The following is a 17,899-nucleotide window of genomic DNA, read 5'->3' as shown; positions in this document are numbered from 1 at the left end:
TATCTCTCCCATAACCCACTGCAGAGGAAACTGAGAGAGATATCCACTAAGTACCAGCTATTCCAGAAGCCGGCTAACTTTGAGCAGCGCATGTTGGACTGTAAGAGAGTTCTGGACGGTGCCAAGGACGAGCTTCACATTCTGGATGCCATGGACGTGGATCCGGAAAAACTCCAGTCCCACCTCAGTGGTTGCATGGTGAGAGCTTTCTCCACGTCTCAAAGCACGAGTGTTTGATTCGTCACAGATTGTGTGTGAACTGTTCTGTGTGCCCATTACGGGCCATACGTAAACACACATATCTGTCAGCCTAGCGACCTCATAGGCTCGTTGTCCTTTCTGTTTTTCTTTTTTTTATCGTAGAAACTATACAAGTTGTTGAGTGAGGTGAAGCTGGAGGTGGAGACGGTGATAAAAACCGGTCGACAGATTGTGCAGAAACAGCAGACGGAGAACCCCAAGGCGATGGACGAACAGCTCACTGCTCTCAAACTGCTCTACAATGACCTGGGGGCGCAGGTCACTTCTTTAGATTTCATTCTCCTTGTTCTGAATGCAGCTCATGTTGGATTTTAAGTAATATTCCATATTTCTGAGACCAATTCAAGAGAAACCTTTTGTCTCCCTGCCTTGACAGGTAACGGAGGGCAAGCAGGATCTGGAAAAAGCTTTGTCGCTGTCTCAAAAGTTCCAAAAAGAGAGCGCCGCCCTGGAGGAGTGGCTGACCACGTCTGAGGCCGAGCTCCAGCAGAAGAACAGCTGCGGAGACATGCCAGCTGACATCGATGCTGAAGTAGCGTGGGCTAATGTGAGTAGCAGTCCAAACATTTCATCAGAGCCCTTGCTCAATGTTTCTACTTGTGGCCAGCAGGTGGAGCGCTGCAACGGTGAGACGCTCCTGAAAACAGGCTGTTGAGTGCTTCTGTGTTGAAGAGGGTTCATCCACCTTATTCTCTCTCTGAGATCCCAATTCAGTAAAAAGGACGTCACTACGATGCCACTCACTGAACCGACCTGTTCTTGACCCTCACAAAAGATTCAGCTACAGGAATAAAATAGAAGCGGTGGCACAGGTTTACAGTACAGGACATTTAAATGTTTAGAAAGATTCTTCAAGTCTCGAAATGCACTTCAACATATACACATGTTCAGCTTTTCAAATGTATGTGCAGTTGAAAATATGAATATTGACTTGATTCATGCCTTATTTTTGGTAAGCATGACTGTGTGCACAGCTAGCTGATATGACAATACTCGTCACATGATGACTGTCGACTGAATTGTTCCCTCAGGGTCTGCTGAAGGAGTCAGAGAGCCGTAAGGGGGAGCTGTCCAGCTTGAGGGAGACCAGTGCTGGCCTGCAGACTCTGGTGGAGGGCAGCGAGGCTCCGCTGGAGGACAAACTCTGTGGCCTCAATGAAGCCTGGGGGCGTGTCCGCACCTGGACCGAGGACTGGCTCAGTGTTGTGCTGGTGAGTGCACTTATTTCATACAGTAAGGCTTCGTGAACAAAGAGCTGCTGTGTTCTTTATTTTATGTTCTCTGAGTAAGTCACAACTCCCACCTGCTTTTTATGGTTTTATGCTTAAACTCTATTTTTATTTGCCATCATTTGCAAATGAACAAAGGCGAACACAATGTATTTATGTCTTAGGCCTTCTAGTATGACATGTTATTGAGAATTATTTTTTCAATTAGAATACACATCCAATGTCCTGGAATAGTTTCAGTTTTGGTTTTGAAATTCAGTACTAAATTATTAAATTACCAAAAGGCATTACAGGGTTATTTCTTTAGAATATACACTTTTATTAATCCCCAAGGGGAAATTAGTTCTCTGCATTTAACCCATCCTTAGTTATTAAGGAGCAGTGGGCTGCGGTGAAGCGCTGAAGCAACTGGGGGTTCAGTGCCTTGCTCAAGGACACTTCGACTTGCAACTAATGGGGAGAGCGGGGATCGAACCCACAACCCTGCGGTTGCAGGACGGCCCTCTTACCCCACTGAGCTAAAGCCGCCCTTTATAACCCAAATAAACAATTCCTCATTATTACTGTCTAAGTCTGGTAAAGAAATACACCTGGAAATCAAGAACAAAACAAGGACATGCAAATCACCTATTCAATATAATATATATATATATAGTTATTTATTTTTGTGCAATTAAAAAACAAAAATGTCATGCATTCTGGATTCATTACAAATCAATGAAATATTGCAAGCCTTTTATTCTTTTAATATTGCTGATTACAGCTTAAGAAAACTCAAATATCCTATCTCTAAATATTAGAATATCATGGAAAAGTATACTAGTAGGGTATTAAACAAATCACTTGAATCGTCTAATTAACTCGAAACACCTGGAAACACATTTTCAAATGTTTGATTTTGTTTTGCTGTTATAAATCTTTTTACTTGGTCTGAGGAAATATTCAAATTTTATGAGATAGGATTTTAGAGTTTTCTTAAGCTGTAAGCCATAATCAGCAATATTAAAAGAATAAAAGGCTTGCAATATTTCAGTTGATTTGTAATGAATCCAGAATGCATGACATTTTTGTTTTTTTAATTGCATTACAGAAAATAAAGAACTTTATCACAATATTCTAATTTTCTGAGACAGTCCTGTATATAGTATTTGACGTTTTTCTTCTTGTAATTGTGCATTGCAGCAAGTCATATAAAGGTAAAGGAACCCTCAGAGACTCTTTCAAACGTCTTTGTTTGAGATGAAAACACAGGGGCACCTTTACCTCTTTATTTTCTAATGGAAACTTTGTGCTCTCATTTTCTATTGTATGAGAGCAGAGTCACCAGAATGAAGTGGAAATCTTTGACGAGAACTTGGCTCACATCAGCACCTGGCTCTACCAGACCCAGATCCACCTGGACGAGGCGGAGCGGCTCGCCTCGAAGGAGAGGGAGAAGGTGGTGAAGGTGAGGCAGGAGGTTTTCACAGCGAGAGAGAGAAGCGTCACTTTCAATAAAGGGAGGATAGAGCACACCCTGTACAAAGGAGATATATATTCCATATACTATCATTGCAAAGTTATTAGATTGTACCTGTGAAAATATGTAAGAATTTGCTGAGCTTAAATGACTTTCTTGTAGTATATAGATGGTTTGAATGTGTTTCTTCATGAAAGGAGTAGCAAGGTTATAATAAATCATTCATGAATGGACCATTTTTGCCCAACTTCACCATGCTTCACTTGCAAAAGGAAAGAGTGAAAGCGAGAGGTTTGTTGAAGTACGGTGGAAAGAACACAGTGAGAAAATGTGGAAAGAGTCTTTTTTTGCCGTAGCGTAAAATAATTTATCTTACAGTTGTATGAAATAATTTTACCGCTGTCCTTGACGAGAAGGTCTCCACTCAATATCCGCTGCGGCGTGGCCCTGCTACCCTTGATCAGAACATGCTGTGCTCAGCTCTTTGTTCTGTACCAAGGCTACACTGCCATCCGGTCTGAGAGAAGGACGGATGGCATAAACTAATTTGAGTTGTTATGTGGTTTGTCTGCAGCGCATGCTCGAGGAGCTGGAGGACATCAGCCTGCGTGTGGACAACGTGAGGGACCAGGCCATCATCCTGATGACCAGCAGGGGGCCCGCCTGCCGAGACGTGGTGGAGCCCAAACTGGCTGATCTCAACTATAACTTCGACAAAGTCTCCCAACACATCAAAACTGCCAAGGTACAAAAGCCCTGCATGCAACCTAGAAACACTGCATAAAAGAAGCCAATATTGTATAACGCATTTACTAATGAACAAAACAGTGTAAAATGAACTTCTGCTCTACCGTAAGAGGTTTAACTGTGCAATGGAAAGCATGTGGTATAGTTGGTACAGCCACTTCATCGGCTTCTTGTCTGTTTTTTGCATTCAGATGATGACAAGTCTGGAATCAGCTGGTGTTGAGTTGAACCAGCAGATACCTCGGCAGGTACAAAGATTTCATCCAAACTACATACAGCGGCCTTTGAGTGACACTACTGCAAGACTTTAGTCTGAGTCTGTGTATTATCACAGATTTTACCACAGCGGAACACTCTGTTAATACTGAAGCATGCAATCAGGTAGTTACGTGTATTTGACTTTGTCATCAGGTCATTCGCAGCCAGGAGATCCGTAAAGAGAGTCGGAGTCAGACTCTGGTCTTCAGTGAGGTGACGGACCTTCAGGCTGTGCTGCAGGGCACGCTGAGGGCGCTGCAGCAGCAGCATGACGCAACAACCATCCTGGATGACGACGAGGTAAACAAGGTCACCTCCTGCACAAGTTCCTTTTTGTTTTCTAAAATTCTCATAGAACCTACTCAGAATCATATTGATGTTAATATCATGAGATGTATATGTACACATACACGAGGCATATGGCAGGAAAGCAGTAATAGCTTTTTCAAATTGATCACATGTTGTCGTGTTGTGGATAAGGAAAAGGGCTCTCTATCTATTGTCCGGCCAAGATTTAGTATTACGGTTTGCCATCTCCAGCTATTTTCCACAGATATTTGAAAACGTGCACAGAACATTGCCCCAGGTTTCCTATTATTCTCTTTCTGAAGTTCTATGGGATTTTCTATGATTAACATGTGAGGTTACAGGCTATATAAAGCTGCCACCTGATAAAACCAGCTTTGATTGGGCATTTCAAGGCCTAACAAGTCCGGAATTCACTCTGTTATCAAGGTTTATGACGTAAAACACACAGCCTGAACAGACCTGACCAGTCCAAAGCAAGGTCATTACTCCAGTCGGGAAGCTCTGAGTGTTTGAAACAGTATTTTCCTGAGAAGCGTCTGCATGGTCTCCATTCTGAACAATGTGTTGCTTGTGAAGCAAGCGAGCAACTAACAGCTGATATCAGCTTCTGGTGTGTACGTTGTTACTTACGGCAACTGAAATTTTGTGGTTTACAAAAAAATAATCTGCAATTAAGTTGGATTTGAATTGCAGCCTTTTGAACTCTTCATGTTATCTGCCTCTCTGCACCAGATGGATGAGGAGAAAGCCAGCGTGGAACACTTGTTGAGAAGAGGAGACGAACTGCTGCAGCAAACCTCCGACGAAGGCCAGCGGGAGGAGTTGAGGCTCCTACTGCTCCGGCTGCAGAGCCAATATTCTGCTCACAGGGTAAGAAGCATGAACAATATGTTGTCTCTTCCATAAACCAGATTTATTTGGGAATGTTTTTTTATTCTAAGAAAATGCAGCTCTCAAGTCAGTGTGTGTTTGTTTGCCTGTTTTAGGAATTAAGGGTGCACCGAGTCCGGCAGGCCGAACTCTCCGCGGAGTCGTCTCCTCACATCTTCACCGAGCAGATAAGAGCCGAAGTGAGGGACTCGCACATGGATAAGCACATGGTCTGTACACAGACACAAACTCAGATGTCACTTTCATGACCACGCTGCGTGTTTTGCTTGGTTGTCTTGACTTTAGTGTTAATTGAGCAGAGTGTGACGTTCTATATTATAAGGTGGCACAATATGTGTGAATACAGTTTCCTTCTGTCACTCCCTTCGGCTCTGATTGGTTTCCTGCTCTCCTGCGGTGTAGGAGATGTCTTCAGTGGAGCGTTGCAGCGCTGCCTCACTGAGTCCCTCCGACTACCTGTTGGACATCAACAAAGTGCTCCTGGCCATGGCCGACAACGAGTTGCTTCTGAACTCCTCTGAGCTCTGCGGCGGGCTCTACGAAGAATTTTCCAGCCAGGAGGACACACTGAGGGTGTGTTGCCAAAGATTGTCATTGTAAACGTCAAAACAATTACTCGATATTGTTTTAGCTTTTGTTTAACATGTTTTACAAAATTAACAGGAAAGAAACACAAAAGGTCAAGTTAATGGACTATTTGTAGTGAAATGATTGACTCGTTCTGCCCCCTGTGGGGGGGGATTTAGAAAACAAAATGTTCTGGTCTTAAGAACTCTGACATGTGTGGACATTTCTCGCCCCTTCACGTTCTCACGGTGCTGCACTGTCCTCTTTGTCTTTTTCTAGAATATCAAAGAGAATCTGGAGCGTGTTGGTGAGCGGGTCACATGGATCCACGAGCGACAGCCGGACGCCGTTTGCGATGCGTCCCCTGCTGAGGTTGCCCAGATCGGAGACGGCCTCACGCAGCTCAACGCCGAGTGGGACCGCCTCAACCGCATGTACAACCACCGCAACGGGTGCGTGCGCCATCTTCACACACGCAACATATCACACTGTACATACATTCACCGACTAGAAATGATGTGTAGAATCATACCTGAAGAAAACGTGCGACTTTGGAGACGGGAACAAACTTCTATTTTCAAATGAATGTGTGTGTCAGGAAATGTTGTCGAAGCTGCAGGGACATTAAATGCCAGCTGTCCGCTAGTCAGGAGACAGCAGGAACCGATAAAGAGAGAGACCAAGGCACACACTCTGACCTTGATTACTATCAACACGATTCCTCGGGCATAAACAATCTCATGCCTATTCACATTTTCACTCACTCATTAACTACTGACACACACACACACACACACACACTGGGTGACCTTGACTACCACTAAAACAATTCCTTTGGCGTAAACAGTCTTCATTTGCTGAGTACAGGATGTGCGAATGATAGAATTAACTCGTCAGCTAATTTTGAAGAATGCACACAAAAGCTAAAACACTGTGGCTGCAATCACAATAACCTTTGGGCATCACAAACATCTAAAGAATGAAGTTTATTTTGTAAAATTGCTCATCCAAAACTAATTCCCACACTTTGTCCCTCTCATCAGATTGGTTGTGCTCCGAGCGGAGCTGTAAGAGGGAATAGCCCTCATGCAGACCATCAATGCGATAAATATCTGTTTTTTTATATTGGGCATTTTAAGTAATCGGTCTGTTCATGCTGATTTATTCAATCACATCTCTGTGAACTTTCCTGTGCTGTCAGGGGTTCCTGACTATTATGATACGTTCCAGTGTTTAATAGAGGTCAACTGTGTCATTTTTCCTCATCATAAATCAAGAAATTTCCCAGTGGTCAAACTAAATTGTACCGTGAGAGATCAGAATTCAATAATCTCTCATCCCGGTCTATATTTAACCCTCTCGCTCCCAAACAAGATTAAAGAAGAAAATACTTGTCATATTTCTTTCGGAGCAATTAAAGCCAGAAACCTCAAAATGAACTGAGCTTTCAGTTCAAGTAGTCGAATGAATATAAAATGATGCTTGATATCCATGTGAATTAAACTTCCACGGTGTTGGGATTTTATTGTGTGTGTTGGATGATTAGTCTCGCATAAATAGTTTCCTCTACAAATGTTTCACATGTCAACCAATGTTTGCCATATGATGAGATTTCTTTAAAGGGACAGTGTTCAGCATTTTGGGGGATCTATTGTCAGGAATAGAAGTAGTGTAATTATGGTAATGTTGCCTCTGAGCGAAGCAAAAGGCGTTACTACGGTTTTGCATGTGGCGGCTCATCTTGCCTCAATGTCCCAAAGTAGTAATCCGTTAGTTGCAATCTGCAACCACACACACTTGGATACCAGCAAGTCTTACACACTTTCCCTTTGTTTGTCAGATTCCCTGTTACATACTTCATTATAGATGTATGTAACAGGGGGTAGTTAGTTCCCCCCCCTTATTATCAGTCCTTCTACTTTATTATGTTTACCATACAAACATTGTGTGTGTGTGTGTTTGTTCTGCTGCAGGAGTTTTGACCGCGCTGTAGAGGAGTGGAGGCAGTTCCACTGTGACAAGAATGACCTGAACCAGTGGCTGACCGATACAGAGGCGCTGCTGTCAGAGAGCCTTGGCCCTGATGGACAGCTGGACCTGAACTCTGCACGACGACACCAAGAGGTCGGTGGAGAGTGACGGAGCACCTGCATGTGTGTGTTTCGTGCAAGTGTGTGTGATGGCCTGAATTTACATGCATACTGGGATCTTTTCCCATGATCTTCACATTTCTTCACACCACCACAAAGACCTCACTAAGAGTTTTATACGTTCTTGCATATCTTTTTTCATCATAGAAAACTTTCATGGTTTTCCAACGTTGTCATTATAACATTAATAAATCAAATATAGACTCACAATATCCCATGCAGTATGCTTCCAAGCGTAAAGCAAGATTATTACCTTCCCAGGGTGCACTAGTAAATTGTTTGATATATTAGAAAGAAGATGTTTGGAAACGTTAAACCAGAGATAATTACAGTTTGTTCCACGAGGGGGAAATGAGTATATAATAAACAAACACACTGCCTATCTACTTCTCCATTTTGCAGAGTGAGAGGTGAACTAAGAAGGCGTCTCATTTAGCTTTGTTTGATTTCAACACGTTTATTTAGTTTTCATGGTTTAGAATTAGGTTTTCTAGAGCTGCTGCACTATTGCCATGAACAACTTTAGCGGTGTCATTTGTAAAGTTTGAGCTCCACTCCATTTGTCTTGCTCTTTTACACGTTTTCACAGTTGCTGAGATTGATGTGAGGGATCAAGTGGATGGGCATCGGGAGATCAATTAGCTGAGTCGCCCTTTAGCGGACATCACAATCGCTCAGCTTGCTTTAGGGGTCTGTCTTAGCAAGTTAACTCTCTCTTGGTGGAAGTAGAGATTTAGCAGCTTAAATCTTGATGTGCCACAAGTCATGCCTCCTTGTCAATCAGAGATTTGTTTGGAGAGACCGACTTGAGCTGGGGATTTGGACCCGAGAGAATCGGCTTACGCTGTTTTATTGAACACACTTTTTTTTGTGCTCATGCTCTCTTTCTTTTCTATGTGTTTTAGGAGCTGGAGGAGGGTCTTGTCAGCCACCAGCCCGTCCTGGCTGAACTGACCCGCACCGGGGAGCAGATAATTGGGCAGCTGTCCTCCCCTGATGGACCTCTGCTTGAGGAGAAGCTAGATACCCTAAGTCAGCGTTGGAGAGCTGTCAACCGCCATGTCCTTGAGAGACAGCGCAGGTAATGTATACTTGGTCAAACACACAGGATACGACTTACCCAATGGATGGAAAAGATTAAGAAGGATGTGGTCAAATGTGCATTTTGATAGATGATAAATATCATTGCTGTGTCTTGACTGTATAATATTTGTTTTTATAGTATAATGTAGAAGAGAGGTCTCTCTCCATCACAGACAGTCTTTGTTTCTTTATCAGTGTTTGCCAGGTTAACGTTATCAGTGTGGCCAATCAGTCTATAGCAGTCATTTAAATGTAAATTCTAGGAATAGTCCTGCGACCTGCAGGAAATGGAGATCCTAATCTGAGTAAATAATGTGTGTGTGTGTGTGTGTGTTTGTAGACTGGTTAGAGGGGACCCGGCCCTGTCAGAGCTGGTGAGGAGACGCGAGGCGTTGGCTGTGTGGTTGGAGCAGGCAGAAAACGCTGTCAGTTCCTTACCCGTCACTGCCACCGACAGCGACCTCAGAGAACTCAAGGTACACAGAGGCCCAAACATGCTCATGTTGGTGTGATTCATGGGAGCACGGGGACTTCTGTTTCTGCTCCAGAGCTGGAAGATTCAGCAATTTTTATTGCCAGCGCTGTTTTTTTCCTTTGTCCTTTTCACCTTTATTTGCTCTCTGTATCTCAACCACAAACAAAACCAGTAAATATATAGACTCACATCTCTTGATTTGAACAACACCGTTTTTTTGAACAAAATACAATCACGCAGTGTTTTCGGTCTTGATTTCTTCCTGACAACAACCTCAACCAGATCTTTCCTTTGTAAAGAGTAGGAAGAAAGATGTTCTGTGGCTTTATGGAAGAACTCTATGTGCTACTGCTGACCTTCACAGTGTTACTTCTTGATTTCTCTTTATTTATTTCACCAACAAATCAGTCCATCTTTATGCGATTAATGGTCAGTGCTTTTTCCCTTGCAGGTCCTTGCCGAGGAAATGGATGCACAGAATGAACGTCTCGGATGGGTGAACAAGCACGCTCCTCAGATCCTGGCCAGTCCAAGTGTGAGCCTTCAAAGCAGAGACCAGCATGTTGGCAAACTGAGAGCCATCAACCTCAGCTGGAGCAGGGTACGAACTTTTCATAAGGATATTGTTCTGCCTCGTCTTCCCAAGTTTTTGTATTGGGGGAAAAGTGAAAGTAACTTTATACTCTAAACATTGTAATACTGAAATATTGACCATGTTTCACAACACTATGCCAGCTGCAACAAGTCATGTCCTCCCCGTTGTCTTCATTTGGCGTTTGACATTTTCTCCTCTCGCTTTTACTCATGTTTGATTCACCTTCTTTCCTCTGCAGGTGACACATGAGTTGATGGACAAAGTCAAGGAGTTGGAGACCAACCTGCAGAGTCATGCCCAGTTCCAGGACAGGATGAACAGGCTCACTGACTGGGTCGTTGTCACACACCAGACCATCATGACCAGAGGCTTGAGCCCTGGCCAAGCGCAGGTAGATCATCTGATTACATCACAAGAATCCCGACACCGAACATCACTGGAAAGCGTTTTTTATCACAAACGTAAATCTTGTACTTAAAACGAGTTCTTTCCCGTTGTAGGCTCTGGACGCCTCCATGAAGGACAGGAAGAAGGACCTGGAGGACCTGTTGGCTCATTCTATAGAGCTACAGAGACACCAGCAGCTGTTGCCTCAGGAAAAGGTCCCAGTTTGCAGAGCAATATGATTTAATAATGACACACTGCTAATTATTACATAGAAGTATGCCATATTGCTTGTTAAGATGCCACAAGTTTAATTGGCTGTCCTATTAAAAGCTGATGCACTTGTTTTCCTGTAGTTAATGATTTGTCATTAATTATACATTCCCCTCTATGGATTCATGCTGACAGGGGAAGGTAGAGGAGCTGGCAGGGGATTGGAAAGCTCTGGATGGTCGACTGAGGGAAGCTCTGCAGCAACCCGTCTCCCCATGGAAACAGCACCAACATGTCGTCCAGCACCAGCAGCTTGGTAAAGTTATCTCGGACTGCACCTATTTGAACTCATGATTTGTCTAATTTCTGTATCCCTAGCTCTGTTTTTATAAATAATCAGCGGTAAATCGATAAACATTGAATGCAGTCCCATTTAAGTATTAAGCCTTAATGAGACAGAAACAATTCGATATTGGATCATTAAAAGGAGGCGAAAAACATATTAATATGTACTCGTATTAAAGGTAATAACTTCTCAGGTGGCAGATATCAAATTCCTTATAGGCTTGGCTTAATCTGGTGCATGAAAATGCAGGATAAAATAACAAATAGGAGGTGAGCAACAACATCCTGAGCACTAAAACAAACCCGGATGCCTCATTCATCATGATTTAGTGAGATGCCACAATCCTGTGAGAGCCATTTGACAGAAGCACCTCCTCTCTCGCTCTAACATCTTGTTCATGGATGTTCATTGCATCATTTCCTCGTAAAGAAGCTCTATACGTCAACATCACCTGCCTTTCCTTCGTCCCCGCTCCAGTGTCTGCCGTCCCCTCAGCCGTGCAGATGGCCAGCATGGTCAGCGAGGAGCCTCACCACCAAAGCCCGCACACACCAGACACCGTGGCGCCCACCGACCTCAACGAGACGGCCACCGAACTGGCAGACTGGCTTCTCCTCATCACACAGATGCTCAAGTCGAACATCGTCACCGTGGGGGACACGGAGGAGATCAGGGTGACGATGGGACGTCTTCAGGTGAGAAACGGGGAGCAGAGAGGACAGACGAGGATGTGTTTGTGTGGTGAACGCTTATTAATGGGAGAGTAGATCAAATCCTATGGGCGCTCCACTTTGCGTGACGGTGTGTGTTTTTGTGCCTCGTCCTTGGCAGGTGACGAAGAGAGACCTGGAACAGCGTCACCCTCAGCTCGAGGACATTTTCACGCTGGCACAGAACATTAAGAACAAGACCTCTAATCTGGACGTTCGCACATCCATTACGGAGAAACGTATGTCGAAAGCAGTTTATAACGGATTAGCCGCTCCCAAAGTAAACAAAAACAATGTCGTGTCGGGGCTGTCGTTACTTTCTGTTTTTGTGACGGCGTGTGTCTCTGTCTCAAGTGGAGAAGGTACGCAGCCAGTGGGACAGCACTCAGCATGGTGTCGAGGTGCGGCTTCAGCAGCTTGATAACATGATTGGCCACAGCAACCAGTGGGAGGAGCAGAGGAAGGAGGCGCACGCTCTAATTGGGCACAACGAAGGACGCTTCCACAACCTCCTTCAGCAGTCGAGCGACCCCCTGACCAAACAGCTTGCTGACAACAAGGTTAGGGACACGTGTCATTGCTAGACTTTCTCTCCACGTCCTCTGGGCGTCCGTCCCTCCGTTGGTCACTTGTGATTCCATATCTGCGTCATTACGGTAGACGAGAAGCATACTGCAGGGAATTTGTCTGCTCGCTTTCCTAATTGAGAGAAACATCTTAAACTCAACCAAACTTTACTTTTATATAATCGTTCGAGGTCCCTTAACGACTGTATAGGTCTGTGCAAGGAGGGAATGAATAAATCCTCTATAACCTCGGTACTCTACATCATCCATCATTTTAATTTGAGAGGATGACTTGTCCGAGAGTTTCTGGAAACAAATTCTGCCTCGTGAGTGTGTCGGACGCATTGCAAGAACCAACCACTAGAGGGCAACTGAGTTTAATACAATGCAGCAGGTTAGACACACGGCTATCTACTCTGGGTTTCTGGGCTTTTGTAATGATGAGTAATCATCCATTTAAAATAGTGATGTGTACCTTTTTGTTAAAAGAACAGGAGCATAGGGGTCAAATCTGGATGACTTATGTGCTAATGCTAAATTGGAAATAATGATATGGCCTCATGAATAACAGTTGGGTCTTATGTAACCTGCTTGATTAAGTAGAGGTTAAAATAACAATGTCAGATTGCTGAGCAGCAGAATAACAAATGTCTTTGAGTTTTCAGTGCCGGAAGTTTAATTAGATTTTTATAAAGTTTGTAGAAAAGGTCATTAACTAAAGCTGATACCGAGCCAACAGGCAGTGCCAACAGGGCCCTTCCCAGTGACACATACTTGTTCAGTCACATTTGTAACTTTTCCAGTCATGATGATCCTGATGCCACCGTGTGATTGTTTGATAGGCGTTCCTCCAAGACCTGGGCCGAGGCCAGGCTACAGTTGTTGGCTTCAACGAGCTGTCCAATCATCTTTTGCGGGAGTATTCTATCGACGACACCAGGAGGATCAAAGAGGTCACAGATAAGCACAACACTGCCTGGAACAGCATCAATAACAGGTGAACACACACACTCACCTGTTTACCTGCAGTTTGATTGTGTTTGCATGAGGGGTTGCTATTGCTGCCAGAATTTAATCGCGCACTACCTGCTTCAGTGGTTGAACTCACAACTCACGTGGATGATTCATCGTTATTGATTCGCAGGGCAAGTGACCGCCATGCCCATCTGGACAGTGAGCTCAAGGGCCTGCAGATGTCTCTCAGGGAGCTGGAGTCCTTCCTCAAATGGCTCCAGGAGGCCGAGACTACGGTCAACGTTCTGGCCGACGCCTCCCAGAGGGAAGACCTGTCGCAGGACTCCGCCCATGTGAAAGAGCTGAGGCGACAACTAGAGGTAGGGCTATGAACAGATAGAGACACTTTGTGTGTGTGTGTGTGTGTGTGTGTGTGTGTGTGTGTGTGTGTGTGGAATCTGTGCACAGCTGCTAGCCTGTTATCTCAGTGTCATCCTCCATTAGGGCATCCTTCACGAATAGGACTGAGGCAGATGTGTGTGTGTGTGTGTGTGTGTGTGTGTGGTATGAGTGCATCCATTTGTAAGTGGCTGGTTTAAGGTGTGTGAATGAGAGGGCATTCAGAGGGCGTGTGAGTGCATGTATGCATTGAGTGCTGCTCATTGATCGATCCTCTTGTCTCTTACTGCTTAGGAATTCAGTGCCTGTGTATGTATGTGTGTGTGTGTGATGTGTGTGTGTTTGCTTGCTCTTCCTCCCACCATCTTGCCATTTACCCAGAACTCCCTTCAGGGATCTTTTGACACACATCACCTCATGCTTTATGTAACGTTTTAATCCCCAAATCGTTCCACCTCACCCGTACAACGGATGAAACGTTTTTAGAAATGTTGCCCCCACCTGTCAGTTGCGTCCTCACCTTTTTTGGGATGGTACGCTGAGGGGCTGTCATTTGCACAACCTTCTTTCGAGACATCAAAGATTTGGTTAATGCGTGTGTATCGCAGCTTCCTCTTGGTCTTTGGATAAACTCCTCGGCCCTGAGAAATGTCTGCAGTGTCGTACATCTTTTAGAAAACGAAAGCTTAAGGCCAATAACACTTTTTGGTTTCATTGTCTTGAATGCCACAGTTCACTCACTCCCAGTTCCAGTATCCAATTAGTTAAAAGCAGGCCATGGTTATAGAGAAAAATGACGCTGAAACACTGCATGAATGGCTCCAAAGATTTCTGAGGATTTATTATCTTGGTATGGGTGCAGGCAAACAGATGTGTGCAGCTCATTGTTAAGCTCTGTTTGGATTTGGTCTAATACAATTCTGACTATTTGAAAACATGGTTCTTATTATTATCACCTTCATCTGTCCGTTACAGTGATCTTTATTTGTTGTGTCAAACCTGATCTCTCATTTTAAGCCCTTTCAAAGTGGTTAAAGTAATCAAGAAAAATGTAAATTATGCAACAGTTTAGTTTAATATCTCTGGCGCATTAACATATCAGATCTTCTTGAGTTGGTCACCGCATACTCTTTTTTTATTTAAATGTTTTCCATCGCTCCGTCTCCGTTGGAGTAAAGATTTATGGAAGGTACTCGTGTGTAGAAAGTGGAATGATAAATCAACCTTTGAGCCTTTGAGGATGTGTGTTGACGTGGAGAGTTGTGTGTGTGTCCACAACCCTTTCATTAACTCACATGATTGCTCTGCCACCGATAAGTGTCTGGTTTCTTTAATCACAATATTTGTCCAAGAGTCATTATCGTTCTGATTTCCGTTTTTATATTCAACCTAACAGTTGGTTAGTGGTTTTAGGAGCAGTGACGAATACAAATGTGGCACATTGACTGAAACTTCCTGAAAACATCGAGGCTGAATGGATATTCATCAACTCTCAACTGAGACGTGGGATTGACATTAAATAAACTGGTACTCAATGATTACCTGTATTTCTATGAATGAGATGATTTGTATTCCTCTCCTGTTTTACTCTATCTTTACGCTAACTACTGTTTGTGCAAAGCTAAGCCAGTTGATCGACCTCCTGGCTCCAGCCACGACTTACTGCCCATGAAAGAACATGACGGTGTGATCGACCTTCTCTTTAACCTTCAGCAAGAAAAGTGAATACTGTAACTATTCCATTATTACGTTTGCTTTTAGACTCTCATAGAATAAATACTTTAAGTTAAAACACATTTTTAGACAGATCCGTCGCTGTAATACTGTTCTATGCATTTGAGTTGCATGTGGGTAATCTGGTTACAATCCTTCATTAAAGTACATGCAATATTTAAATTGCATGTGTTGTACAATGGGGTATAATTTACTGAGTGGAAGTGTGATTGAACACATTATGTGTAAATCCAATTTTGTCACAAAGCCGTCTTCATTAATTATCTGTAATAGTTCAATACAACCATAACAAAGAAGACCTCTGACAAATTCTGTCATCTCCTAGTACATTCATTCATTTCTCCTAACTCTCCCTGGAGCCGGTATGTGTGGTTTATCTTATATAAGCCCCCCCCCCCCCCCATCACACCACACCTGGCACGTGCACACATGCTGGAAGGTCTTGTAATAATGGCATCAGCAGAGAAGTGCAGAGGTGCACACAGCTGGAGGACCTGCTTTTATCAAACTCATGGTGTGTGTGTGTGTGTGTGTGGACCATAGCAATGTGAGCATTACTACGACATCTTAAAACTGAGTTGATACCTTGTGAGTGGATGCTGTAGCAAGTAAAACCTTAACTAAACAGAGCTCTCCAGTAAGCTCATGATGAGACCCTCTCTTAGTGACTGCGTGTGTGTGTGTGTGTGTGTCTGTGTGTGTGTGTGTGTGTGTGTCTGTGCACGAGCCTTACGGTAAATGCTGATTACTCTAGCTGGCTACGCAGGTAAGCTGCATGTTGGTTTAAAGGAATTTGTTTGTGTTTATTTCTCCCTCCGCCTCGGAGTCTCTTCCTCTGCATAAAGAGACCAGGCGAGCGGGGACCGAGTGCTGTAATGCATCCCATAATGCTGCACTGAAAGCCCCCGTTTGCATTTGTGTGCCAGTGTGTGCTCATTTTAAATGCACGAGCCGTAGTTACCGGGACCCGTCGGTGTTTAACATGAATTTTTTTTTTGGGGGGGGGGCGCAGTTTAAATAGCACTCAACAATGAGAAGAAAAGAGGTTTTGAGTAGAATATTGTAAAAAACAAAGCTTTATTTAAAGAACACACCGTGCTCAACACGGTCCAATAACAACTATCAACACACTGTAACTTTGGGCATGAGAGGTTCAGAGCAGCTTTAAGGAACATTGGGTTGGGTTTCAGAGGTTTGCAAAATAAAAGAGTTTCACCCTCACATGAAAGAGGTTCAGAGCAGAATAGAGTCAGAAAGAGATCACATGTTACATTGGGTGACAGAGCAGACCCACTACTGTAAAGACAAGTAGCCTCCTCTCTTTAAAGTGGTCAAACTTCTCAATAACTCTCTGGTTAAAGTCAATCATGTCTGTAACCAGCCTGTTTCCATTATTCTTGAGGGAATGTGTCTGTTTTTCAGAACTTCTTCGTTGTGTTTTCGATGCCAGTTCGGTCTCCTTCTGCTGCTCTGCAAACAGGGTTAGCTTCATGCTGTTAGCGAGTTAGCTTCATGCTGTTAGCTAGATAACTGCGGCAAGATTCGTGCTTTACACTTGTCTGCAGCTCTTTAGATCCCTCACCCCGTTGTAGTCCAGAGAGTTTCAGTCCCAGGACTTTGGAACAACAGACAGGGGAAACTAAACAGTGCATTACTCACTGAGCACCAGCTGACAGCTCCGTTAGCAACCTGCTCCCGTAGCTCCGTGGAGCTCTCTGGCTGAGGGAACGATACGTCTCTGATCTGCCGAATAGTCCAGTCACGTGAAATAATAAAACGATGTCATTGGCCAATGAGCGCACATTTTTGTGCCCCAAGATTCACGTTTCATCCGCCAATGAGAAGCCGTCCTTGCCGAAACGACTGAAATGTTTGCTCGCGCTACACACACATTGAGCCAGTGTCCCGAAAAAGGGGAGGGGCTTCTCTCGGTGATAATGAGTGGCGATAAGTGGTTGTTGACAGGCTGACGGTCTCCCACACACATTTAGCGCGTCAACAAGGTATATTTACTATTTAAATGATTTGGCATATAATGTTTTTTGACAGGATTTTTTTTTTTTTTTTTTTCCCATCTCAAAATTTTAAGCGGGGCGGCGCCCTAGCGCCCCCTATGGACGCACCGTTGGTCACCTCTCGCTGCTCTTACGTGGCTCTCTGTTTCTCCTCCCGCCCCTTGATGTCATCTCTCCGGTACTCAGATTTATTCCGCATCGATAACAGTTGCCTAAAAGCCTCTTATCTTATCTTCTCTTGCCCTCGCCCTCTTACCTTCTCTCCTGCTGCTCTATTTTCCTCCCACTTTTCTTTTTCATCATCATTTATCTACAGTTTTCCAGTAAGGCCTCCATCTCTCCCTCTCAGTTAATCTTTTGAAATTTGAATTTGGGCCACACGTGCTCTCTCTCTCTTTCTCTCTCTTTCTCTCTCTCTATCTTTCTCTCTCTCTCTCACACACACATAGACCCCACGGTTGCAATATAGGAGGAGCTGCTGGAGTCTGAAATATTTGTTTTCCCCCGTTGTATCTTCCTTTCTTAATCAAATCTTCAGTATTTGTCAACATAGA

At 43.9% G+C, this 17,899-nt stretch overlaps 1 protein-coding gene across 4 annotated transcripts in view; it reads left to right on the top strand.

Moving 5' to 3' along the window:
- Positions 1-17,899, top strand: part of utrn (utrophin) — a 166,980-nt gene that overhangs the window by 42,741 nt on the left and 106,340 nt on the right. For 3 of the 4 annotated variants that reach the window (XM_056428728.1, XM_056428726.1, XM_056428724.1), the window contains exons 32-55: positions 25-198; positions 364-519; positions 638-808; positions 1,293-1,472; positions 2,809-2,937; positions 3,524-3,694; positions 3,888-3,944; positions 4,108-4,254; positions 4,996-5,133; positions 5,250-5,363; positions 5,557-5,727; positions 6,001-6,173; positions 7,695-7,845; positions 8,777-8,952; positions 9,295-9,430; positions 9,881-10,030; positions 10,263-10,415; positions 10,525-10,626; positions 10,817-10,937; positions 11,445-11,662; positions 11,799-11,916; positions 12,032-12,237; positions 13,086-13,240; positions 13,388-13,577. In XM_056428728.1, coding sequence (XP_056284703.1) covers positions 25-198; positions 364-519; positions 638-808; positions 1,293-1,472; positions 2,809-2,937; positions 3,524-3,694; positions 3,888-3,944; positions 4,108-4,254; positions 4,996-5,133; positions 5,250-5,363; positions 5,557-5,727; positions 6,001-6,173; positions 7,695-7,845; positions 8,777-8,952; positions 9,295-9,430; positions 9,881-10,030; positions 10,263-10,415; positions 10,525-10,626; positions 10,817-10,937; positions 11,445-11,662; positions 11,799-11,916; positions 12,032-12,237; positions 13,086-13,240; positions 13,388-13,577 — 3,657 coding nt within the window. The remainder of the gene's footprint in view (positions 1-24; positions 199-363; positions 520-637; positions 809-1,292; positions 1,473-2,808; positions 2,938-3,523; positions 3,695-3,887; positions 3,945-4,107; positions 4,255-4,995; positions 5,134-5,249; positions 5,364-5,556; positions 5,728-6,000; positions 6,174-7,694; positions 7,846-8,776; positions 8,953-9,294; positions 9,431-9,880; positions 10,031-10,262; positions 10,416-10,524; positions 10,627-10,816; positions 10,938-11,444; positions 11,663-11,798; positions 11,917-12,031; positions 12,238-13,085; positions 13,241-13,387; positions 13,578-17,899) is intronic. The other variant, XM_056428725.1, reaches the window with a different exon arrangement.

The sequence above is a fragment of the Pseudoliparis swirei genome, chromosome 12 (genome assembly GCF_029220125.1).
Source record: "Pseudoliparis swirei isolate HS2019 ecotype Mariana Trench chromosome 12, NWPU_hadal_v1, whole genome shotgun sequence".
Classification (NCBI taxonomy): Eukaryota; Metazoa; Chordata; class Actinopteri; order Perciformes; family Liparidae; genus Pseudoliparis; species Pseudoliparis swirei.
Note: the sequence above shows the minus strand (reverse complement) of the source record. Positions and strands in the feature narration are given on the sequence as shown.